This window comes from Triticum urartu, chromosome 6 (genome assembly GCF_003073215.2).
Source record: "Triticum urartu cultivar G1812 chromosome 6, Tu2.1, whole genome shotgun sequence".
Classification (NCBI taxonomy): Eukaryota; Viridiplantae; Streptophyta; class Magnoliopsida; order Poales; family Poaceae; genus Triticum; species Triticum urartu.
The window spans coordinates 14,594,730-14,606,167 of record NC_053027.1 but is presented as its reverse complement, the minus strand read 5'-3'; the positions used below and the strand labels follow the sequence as shown (position 1 = coordinate 14,606,167).

The following is an 11,438-nucleotide window of genomic DNA, read 5'->3' as shown; positions in this document are numbered from 1 at the left end:
ATACCTTCTCAGTCATCCTGACTACAGTATTTAAGTTCGGGTTGCAATCTAGCAGTCCATTTTGCTTGAGAAACTTTACAACATAGTATCGGGGCCTGACCCGGCCCTCCAGGCTAAGACAAACACTTATCGGCCGATGAGCAACATATGCAGGTTCCTGCCCCACCTCAGATAACAGGAACTCGGACCTGCGCTTCAGAGATTCCTTTGAGATGGTCAGCACCATCGGCGCCTTACAGACAACAATTCTCACTTGGGCATCAGACCACCTGAACGTATTCTTCAAGTAGTCCACTTTGGCGGCGATCTTCTCCTCAGTGAGAAATGCGACAGCCTGCAGTGCCCGCCTGAACATCCCAGAGCCACGGGGAACACCTAGTCTTTCAGCACATGCCACCATTGCGCGGACGCGCTCCGGGTTGTTGATGAGAATCCTCGGCACAGCGATACACAGCTTGGCAATATCACAGTCACCTAGCCCGCACTCCCTCAGGAAGGCAACATTGGGCTTGACCAACTTATCGAGGTCCGACGACAGAAGGTGGGATGAGCGCTTGAGCAGCTGGAGGAAGTTGTGGGAGGAGCCGAAGAGGGGCAGGTAGTAGTGCAGCCTGGAGACGATGGCTCTACGCCGGAAGCGGTCCGGGGTGAGGGAGACGAGGCGGGCGATGTCAGGACGCGAGAGACCTAGGGGCCAGTGTTTGGTCCACGTTGGCGCATAGGAGCTGCGGGTCCTTGGCGACGGCGGCGGCGGCATTGGCGCCGGAGAGACCGGCGGCATCGGCATCGGCGACGAATATTTGAGTTACGAGTTTGGTCTTCAATTAAAACAATGTAGAATAGTTTCATAAATTAATGCCACCTGGAACACCACAGCATAATGGTGTGTCCGAACGTCATAACCGTACTTTATTGGATATAGTGCAATCTATGATATTTCTTACCGATTTACCACTATAGTTTTGGGGTTATGCATTAGAGACAGCTGCATTCACGTTAAAAGGGCACCATCTAAATCCGTTGAGACGACATCGTATGAACTGTGGTTTGGCAAGAAACCAAAGTTGTCGTTTCTTAAAGTTTGGGGTTGTGATGCTTATATGAAAAAGTTTCATCCTGATAAGCTCAAACCCAAATCGGAGAAGTGCGTCTTCATAGGATACCCAAAAGAAAATGTTGGGTACACCTTCTATCACAGATTCGAAGGCAAGATATTCGTTGCTGAGAATGAATCCTTTCCAGAGAAGGAGTTTCTCTCGAAAGAAGTGAGTGGAAGGAAAGGAGAAAACTTGATAAGGTAATTGTACCTTCTCCCTTATTGGAAAGTAGTTCATCACAGAAATCTGTTCTTGTGACTACTACACCAATTAGTGAGGAAGCTAATGATGATGATCATGTAACTTCAGATCAAGTTACTACCGAATCTCGTAGGTAAACCAGAGTGAGATCCGCGCCAGAGTGGTACGGTAATCCTGTTCTGGAAGTCATGTTACTAGACCATGACAAACTTGCGAACTATGAGGAAGTGATGATGAGCCCAGATTCCGCGAAATGGTTTGAGGCCATGAAATCTGAGATATGATCCATGTATGAGAACAAAGTATGGACTTTGATGGATTTGCCCGATGATCGGCAAGCCATAGAAAATAAATGGATCTTCAAGAGGAAGACGGACGCTGATAGTAGTGTTACTATCTACAAAGCTAGAATTGTCACAAAAGGTTTTCGACAAGTTCAAGGTGTTGACTACGATGAGAGTTTCTCAATCGTATCTATGCTTAAGTCTGTCGGAATCATGTTAGCAATTGCCGCATTTTATGAAATCTGGCAAATGGATAAACAAAACTGCATTCCTTAATGGATTTATTAAAGAAGAGTTGTATACGATGCAACTAGAAGGTTTTGTCGATCCTAAAGGTGTTAACAAAATATGCAAGCTCCAGCGATCCATCTATGGACTGGTGCAAGCATCTCGGAGTTGGAATATACGCTTTGATAAGTTGATCAAAGCATATAGTTTTATACAGGCTTGCGGTGAAGCCTGTATTTACAAAAAAGTGAGTGGGAGCACTACAGCATTTCTGATAAGTATATGTAAATGACATATTGTTGATCGGAAATAATGTAGAATTATTCTGCAAAGCATAAAGGAGTATTTGAAAGGAGTTTTTCGAAGAAGGACCTCGGTGAAGCTGCTTACATATTGAGCATCAAGATCTATAGAGATAGATCAAAACGCTTGATAAGTTTTTTTTTTCAATGAGTACATACCTTGACAAGATTTTGAAATAGTTCAAAATGGAACAGTCAAAGAAAGAGTTCTTGCCTGTGTTACAAGGTGTGAAATTGAGTAAGACTCAAAACCCGACCACAGCAGAAGATAGAAAGAGAATGAAAGTCATTTCCTATGCCTCAGCCATAGGTTCTATAAAGTATGCCATGCTGTGTACCAGATCTATTGTATACCCTACACTGATTTTGGCAAGGGAGTACAATAGTGATCTAGGAGTAGATCACTAGACAGCGGTCAAAATTATCCTTAGTTGAATAAGGATATGTTTGTCGATTATGGAGGTGACAAAAGGTTCATCGTAAAGGGTTACGTCGATGCAAACTTTGACACTGGTCCAGATGATTCTAAGTCTCAATCTGGATGCATATTGAAAGTGGGAGCAATTAGCTAGAGTAGCTCCGTGCAGAGCATTGTTGACATAGAAATTTGCAAAATACATGCGGATCTGAATGTGGTAGACCCGTTGACTAAACTTCTCTCACAAGCAAAACATGATCACACCTTAGTACTCTTTGGGTGTTAATCACATAACGATGTGAACTAGATTATCGACTCTAGTAAACCCTTTGGGTGTTGATCACATGACGACGTGAACTATGGGTGTTAATCACATGGTGATATGAACTATTGGTGTTAAATCACATGATGATGTGAACTAGATTATTGACTCTAGTGCAAGTGGGAGACTGAAGGAAATATGCCCTAGAGGCAATAATAAAGTTATTATTTATTTCCTTATATCATGATAAATGTCTATTATTCATGCTACAATTGTATTAACCGGAAACATAATACATGTGTGAATACATAGACAAACAGTATGTCACTAGTATGCCTCTACTTGACTAGCTCGTTGATCAAAGATGGTTAAGTTTCCTAACCATAGACCTGAGTTGTCATTTGATTAACGGGATCACATCATTAGGAGAATGATGTGATTGACTTGACCCATCCCGTTAGCTTAGCACTTGATCATTTAGTATGTTGCTATTGCTTTCTTCATGACTTATACATGTTCCTATGACTATGAGATTATGCAACTCCCGTTTACCGGAGGAACACTTTGTGTGCTACCAAACGTCACAACGTAACTGGGTGATTATAAAGGTGCTCTACAGGTGTCTCTGAAGGTACTTGTTGGGTTGGCATATTTCGAGATTAGGATTTGTCACTCCAATTGTCGGAGAGGTATCTCTGGGCCCTCTCGGTAATGCACATCACTTAAGCCTTGCACGCATTGCAACTAATGAGTTAGTTGCGAGATGATGTATTACAGAACGAGTAAAGAGACTTGCCGGTAACGATATTGAACTAGGTATTGAGATACCGACGATCGAATCTCGGGCAAGTAACATACCGATGACAAAGGGAACAATGTATGTTGTTATGCGGTTTGACCGATAAAGATCTTCGTAGAATATATAGGAGCCAATATGAACATCCAGGTTCCACTATTGGTTATTGACCGGAGACGTGTCTCGGTCATGTCTACATTGTTCTCGAACCCGTAGGGTCCGCACGCTTAACGTTACGATGACAGTTTCATTATGAGTTTATATATTTTGATGTATCGAAGGTTGTTCGAAGTCCCGGATGTGATCACGAACATGACGAGGAGTCTCGAAATGGTCGAGACATAAAGATTGATATATTGGACGGCTATATTCGGACACCGGAAGTGTTTCGGAGAAGTTTCGGATAAAACCGGAGTACCGGAGGGTTACCGGACCCCCCCGGGGGGGTTAATGGGCCTCATGGGCCCAAAGTGGAGCAGAGGAGGGGCGGCCAGGGCAGGCCGCACGCCCCCTCCCCCTCTAGTCCAAATTGGACAAGGAGGGGGGGCGCCCCCCTTTCCTTCCTCTTCTCTCTCCCTTCCTTCCCCCTCTCCTAGTTGGACAAGGAAAGGAGGGAGTCCTACTCCCGGTAGGAGTAGGACTCCTCCCTGGCGCGCCTCCTCCTGGCCGGCCGCCCCCCCTTGCTCCTTTATATACGGGGGCAGGGGGGCACCTCTAGACACAACAATTGATCCTTGAGATCTCTTAGCCGTGTGCGGTGCCCCCCTCCACCATAATCCTCAATAATATTGTAGCGGTGCTTAGGCGAAGCCCTGCGACGGTAGAACATCAAGATCGTCACCCACCGCTCAGCGGTGGCCCAGATAAACGTGAACTACTACCCGCCATGCCCAGACCCGACTGTCACTGTCACGTTTGGCTTCTTCCCACGCTGCGACCCCCACCTCCTCACCGCGCTCTTCCAATCCCAGGGGTGACAGAAGGTGGCTCCTTGTCCCACAGTACCCGATGCGTTTGTCATCAACTTGGGCACCAGACCGAGTCATTGAGATATAATCACCAATAGCAATGAGGTGATGGCGAGGGTCAAGCACAGCACCATGTGGTCACCAACTCCCTGGTCATGCCCAAGATGGAGTGCCACATAGGCCCCCGACACCGGAGACGGTGGACGAGGCAAGGAATCCGGCCAAGTACTGGGGGTTCATGGAGGCATACCATGCCGCTGACGACAGCAGGGAGAGAGTCCTCGAGTTCTTCAAGATCCACCACTATCTCTATTTCTATGAGTTTGGGTTGCCTGTCGGCTCCCCTCCTTGGCTGTCATTTCCTCTCCTCCCAACTTATTTGTCCTTCGGTTTTGATCGCCTTTGCTAAGACCTGCAATCGCTCAATAAATTTGCATTGCCACAATCTTTCGTATTTTCCGTTTCGTTATTTCATATCACATACTAATGGTCGGAATTCGTATTCAGTCTTGCAAAAGTAACAAATAAATGGAAGGGACTGAAGATGCATTACTAACGGCAACAGAATAAAACTAAAGCAGAACTATTTGTAAGAAACACGCTGATAACACCAGATCATAGGTCTCCTGTTGTGTCAGCAGTATAGAAAAGGAACTGAGTTTATATGTCAAGATAGTGGATGTAGATACTCCCTTCACTTTTGTAAGTTGTCGATACTTGTTAAATGGTTCTGCCCGCAAGTTAGAAACTATATATGTGCACCAACACAATGCCGGTTTCTGAAATGGTTCACCTCATTCAACACAATACTTGAAGGCGCTATCTTGCTCGCTCGTGGTGCCCCCGATTTTTGGTTTTCGCGATGTTGGTATTCTCGCTAGTTTGGCTTTGCCGCTTTTGGTTCAGGCTTGGTAGGTCTAGCTGTGTTCTATCCTTGTTCGGGCCGAGCATCCTTTGTCTCCCTGCTCTAGGCACCATGTTCACGCCTGCCTGCGTTCGTGTCATGTGATGTACCCCCTCTGTACTCATTCTATTCCTTCTAACAATGCAATGATACGCAAGCTTTGCGTATTCGTGAAAAAAAAATGGTTCACCTCATAGAAAAAAAAAACCAAAAGATGAGAACTCATGGGCATCTGAACAGTAAGCCCGACTAAGCTGCACCCCTTGTTTTCTCCATAATGGTGTTAAGACAGGATAGCGTCGATTCTTAATGTCGCTACTACTTATTGGATAGTACTCCTATCTTACAGCAAAAGAAGATGCTAAGTTTTAAAGCAAATCATTGGATTTTGATAATCACCCCAAAAGACATCAACAGCTGTGGTGACCTTGCCGAGGGAAAACAATCATGCGGGCCCAGTATATAAATTCAGTTTTGTGTTTCTAAGAACAGAAAGTTCTTGTCTATTTTGATCATGAGGTTTAGGAAAAGAAAGTTAGGACGTCTCCTTTAATTATGCCTCTTGTCCACGCGTGTGCATCCAATTCCAGAATTCATAAAAGATGTTTCAAGGCTGCATGCTATCGGAAACGTTGCTACTCCGTAATACTGTAGCATATGAATCAGAAATGCAATGCCAAAATAGCAGAATAGCAACAGTTTTGGTCACTCCCAGGATTATTATTAGCAGTGGGGCATGCACTTTTTTAGGTCGCATGTGCTGCCAGAGCTCCAAGCAAGTTTCCTTCCAAAAGCACACCAGGGTTGCCATTACCGATTTGAAAATTCTCAACTAAAGTAAGGTCAACTATGATATTTAGCAACAAAGACAATATATCTTTAGGAAAAATGGGAAAGAAAGCAAAAAACAAACAAACACCCATTAGAAGTTTATTTATAAGTATAATCTAAATATTAAACAAAGTATCATAGGAGTATGATGGAATCTAAAAGATAATCAACTGAAAATGGAACATGCATGAATAAACTTTGGCATGAAAGCAGACCATAGTACTGATACATTTCTTTTGTTTTCTGGTTTCCACGATCTTCCAATGATGTCAGAAACACAAATATATCCATGGACTTCTCATTTTCAGAGATCTTCACTAAGAAAAGACAACATCAGCACACCAGGGTTCAGGAATCAAATTACCAATTTCAGAAGGAGTTAGCAATGACCAAAGTAGCATGTAACGGGCATACTTAAGACATAAATATCCATATAGCCAAAGTACACCAAAGCAGGAATTGCCAGCTTACTCTACCAAGTGGAAACTTTGTTGCGACATACGGAGTAACCTATTTTCATAGCCTGTTCCTGGTTCATCTAAATATGATACTAGTCGGCACCTCCCCTTTGCAAGCAGTTGCATAGTCTTCGGCGAGGTGTGGTGCAGCTTCCTTGTGAGGGCATATGAACTTCTCCACGAATACCTTCTCGGTCACCGTGACAGCACTCCAGAAGCTCCAGTCACGGTCTAGCAGTCCACTTTGCTTGAGAAACTTTACAACATAGTAACGGGGCCTGATCCGCCCCTCCAGGCTAAGACCGAGAATTACCGATCGATCAGCAATGTACATGGGTTCCAACCTCACCACAGAGAAGAGGAACTCGGACCTACGCTTCAGAGATTCCTTCGACTTCCTCAGCAGAATCGGATACTTACACACAGCAATGCTCACTTGGGCATCAGACCACCTGAATGTATTCTTCAGATACTCCACTTTGGCGGCAATCTTCTCCTCGCTGAGAAACGCGACAGCCTGCAGCGCTTGCCTGAGCATCCCAGAGCCACAGGGCACACCTAATTTTTCAGCACATGCAACCATCGCCCGAACACGCTCCGGGTTGGTGATGAGCATCCTCGGCTCCCGGATACACAGCTTGGCAATATCACAATCACCTAGCCCGCACTCCCTCAGGAACACAACATTGGGCCTGACCACCTTGTCGAGGTCCGACGAGAGAAGGTAGGACGAGCGCTGGAGCATCCGGAGTAGGTTGTGGCAGGAGCCGAAGAGGGGCAGATAGTACTGCATCTTGGAGACGATGGATCTGCAGCGGAAGTTGTGGTGGGCGAGCAAGACGAGGCTGGCGATGTCGGAACGCGACAGGCCGAGGCCGGTGAGCCCATCGACCACCGGAGCCAGGGTTTTGTCCACTTTGGCGCATAGGAGCTGCGGGTCCTTGGCGACAACCGGGGCGACGTCGGCGCCGGAGAGGCCGACGCCGGCGAGGAAGGCGAGGACGGCATCGGGCTTGGCAGGGGATTTGAGATGGGAGAGCTTGGTGGAGGCCTTGAGGGCTTGGGGCCGGGTGAGGCCGCAGGTGTCGATGAGGTAGTCCTCGACGGCGAATCCACCGGGGTTCGGAGAAATGGGGCCGGCGGCTGCCGATGCGGAGAGGAGCCGGTGGAGAGAGGAGATGGCCGGTCCAGAGGTGGAGGAAGGAGAGAGGAGACGGGAAACGACGCACTCTCGGAGGCGGAGTCGGAGCATGGCGCAGCCGGCGGCGGGGACGGCGGCGGCGGATAGATCTCCGATGGATTGCAATTGCAGCTCCGCCTCTGCGTGTTGGGGGTTGGTCAGAATGGGCTTCTTTTTCTCTGTGTGCGTGGGCTCTACTGGACCGGGGTTCTAAGAATCATCCATTTTCTTCCCTTTTCATGGTTACACATTTTTTTTAATTATTTCGTATCATATATTTTGTTGCATATTTTGTTTTATTTTTATGTATTTCCATTTTGGAATTTTCACTATAAACAAATGTGCGGTACTCTCTTTTTTCCTCTGATGCTGCTTATAAAAGTGGAGACAAACTTGGCATCTAATGGAAACTCTGTTTTCAAAATTATTATTTTATCATTTTCAAAAAATATGTTTCATGGAATAGTTTGCTCATTTATGGGCAAGGCGCGGTTGGATTCCTTCCAAGCGGCAAGGTTGGTGCTCCCTTTTTCGCCGGAGGAGGTCAAAGCATCCATCTTCGGGATGCGGGCGGGGACTGCACCCGGCCCCGATGGTTTTGGCCCCGTGTTCTTTAAACATGTCTGGGCTCTATTTGCGGAGGATCTGTTTGCCCTAGCTGCGGATTTCTTTGCTCACAAGGCTGATCTCTCAGGGATCAACAGGGCGTACATTGCTCTCCTTCCCAAGGTGTCTGCTCCCACCTCTCCGTCCAACTTCCGCCCCATTTCTTTCCAAAACTGCCCGCCAAAGATGCTTTCCCGCATGATGATGACCCGCCTGCAACCGCTCATCCCCTTCCTTGTCCATCCCGAGCAGACTGGTTTCTTGCGGGGGCGATGCATCTCGGAAAATTTTGTTTTGGCTGCGGAGCTAGTCCAATGCTGTCACAAACGGAAACAACCAACTGTTGTACTTAAGTTGGATTTCAGGAAAGCCTTCGACTCAATCTCGTGGGAAGCGCTGGATCGTGTGCTCAAGGCTAAAGGGTTCCCCGGCAGATTGCGTCGGTGGGTGCAGGATCTGAACTCTTCCAATCGCTCTGCAGTCGTGCTCAATGGTGTGCCTGGGAGATGGATCGTTTGCAAGAAAGGGCTCCGACAGGGGGACCCAATCTCCCCCTATCTCTTCATCCTTGTTGTGGATGTGCTGCAACGTTTGGTCCTTGCGGTTGCCAATGAGGGTGGCCTTCAACACCCTCTGTACTCTAACCTTCCCTGCCCCATTCTTCAATACGCGGATGATACATTGATCCTGCTCAAGGCTGACCCCGGTCAGGTTGCTAGGCTCAAGGAAGTCCTGGACTGCTTTGCTGCAAACACTAGCCTTGAGTTGAACTTTGAGAAATGCACTTTTGTTCCTATCAACATTTCCTTGGAGCGGGCTGCTCAACTGGCTGCGGTGTTCGGGGTGCCCCGTTGCTGCTTTCCCCCAACATTACTGTTGGGGAATGATAACCCACAAGTATAGGGGATCGCAACAGTTTTCGAGGGTAGAGTATTCAACCCAAATTTATTGATTCGACACAAGGGGAGCCAAAGAATATTCTCAAGTATTAGTGATGTCTACTACGCAACCTTCTTCTTGTAGACGTTGTTGGGCCTCCAAGTGCAGAGGTTTGTAGGACAGTAGCAAATTTCCCTCAAGTGGATGACCTAAGGTTTATCAATCCGTGGGATGCGTAGGATGAAGATGGTCTCTCTCAAGCAACCCTGCGACCAAATAACAAAGAGTCTCTTGTGTCCCCAACACACCCAATACAATGGTAAATTGTATAGGTGCACTAGTTCGGCGAAGAGATGGTGATACAAGTGCAATATGGATGGTAGATATAGGTTTTTGTAATCTGAAAATATAAAAACAGCATGGTAACTATTGATAAAAGTGAGCGTAAACGGTATTGCAATGATAGGAAACAAGGCCTAGGGTTCATACTTTCACTAGCGCAAGTTCTCTCAACAATAATAACATAATTGGATCACATAACTATCCCTCAACATGCAACAAAGAGTCACTCCAAAGTCACTAATAGAGGAGAACAAACGAAGAGATTATGGTAGGGTACGAAACCACCTCAAAGTTATTATTTCCAATCAATCCATTGGGCTATTCCTATTGAAGGAAATATGCCCTAGAGGCAATAATAAAGTTATTATTTATTTCCTTATAATCATGATAAATATTTATTGTTCATGCTAGAATTGTATTAACCGGAAACATAATACATGTGTGAATACATAGACAAACAAAGTGTCACTAGTATGCCTCTACTTGAGTAGCTCGTTAATCAAAGATGGTTATGTTTCCTGACCATGAACAATGAGTTGTTATTTGATTAACGGGATCACATCATTAAGCGAATGATCTGATTGACATGACCCATTCCATTAGCTTAGCACCCGATCGTTTAGTATGTAGCTATTGCTTTCTTCATGACTTATACATGTTCCTATAACTATGAGATTATGCAACTCCCGTTTACCGGAGGAACACTTTGGGTACTACCAAACGTCACAACGTAACTGGGTGATTATAAAGGAGTACTACAGGTGTCTCCAAAGGTACATGTTGGGTTGGGGTATTTCGAGATTAGATTTTGTCACTCCGATTGTCGGAGAGGTATCTCTGGGCCCTCTCGGTAATGCACATCACATAAGCCTTGCAAGCATTGCAACTAATGAGTCAGTTGCGAGATGATGTATTACGGAACGAGTAAAGAGAGACTTGCCGGTAACGAGATTGAACTAGGTATTGGATACCGACGATCGAATCTCGGGCAAGTAACATACCGATGACAAAGGGAACAACGTATGTTGTTATGCGGTCTGACCGATAAAGATCTTCGTAGAATATGTAGGAGCCAATACGGCATCCAGGTCCCGCTATTGGTTATTGACCGGAGACGTGTCTCGGTCATGTCTACATTGTTCTCGAACCCGTAGGGTCCGCACGCTTAAGGTTACGATGACAGTTATATTATGAGTTTATGCATTTTGATGTACCGAAGGTTGTTCGGAGTCCCGGATGTGATCACGGACATGACGAGGAGTCTCAAAATGGTCGAGATGTAAAGATTAATATATTGGAAGCCTATGTTTGGATATCGGAAGTGTTCCTGGTGAAATCGGGATTTTATCGGAGTACCGGGAGGTTACCGGAACCCCACGGGAGCCATATGGGCCTTAATGGGCTTTAGTGGAAAGGAGAAAGGGGCTGCCCAAGGTGGCTGCGCACCTTCCCCCTCCCCTAGTCCTATTAGGACTAGGAGAAGGTGGCCGGCCCCCCTCTCCCTCTTTCCCCCTTGGGGAATCCTAGTCCAACTAGGATTGGGGGGGAGTCCTACTCCCGGAAGGAGTAGGACTCCTCCTGCGCCCTCCTCCTGGCCGGCGCCCCCCTCCCCCTTGGCTCCTTTATATACTGAGGCAGAGGCACCCCAGAAACACACAAGTTGATCCACGTGATCTATTCCT

The 11,438-nt window shown here is 46.3% G+C and overlaps 1 protein-coding gene across 1 annotated transcript; it reads right to left on the bottom strand.

Moving 5' to 3' along the window:
- Nucleotides 1-6,642: 6,642 nt before the first annotated feature.
- On the bottom strand, nt 6,643-8,123 carry LOC125513423. The gene has a single exon (XM_048678544.1). It carries the CDS (start codon nt 7,999-8,001, stop codon nt 6,826-6,828), a length of 1,176 nt encoding a protein of 391 aa, XP_048534501.1. The 5' UTR covers nt 8,002-8,123; the 3' UTR covers nt 6,643-6,825.
- Between the last annotated feature and the right edge of the window lie 3,315 nt (nt 8,124-11,438).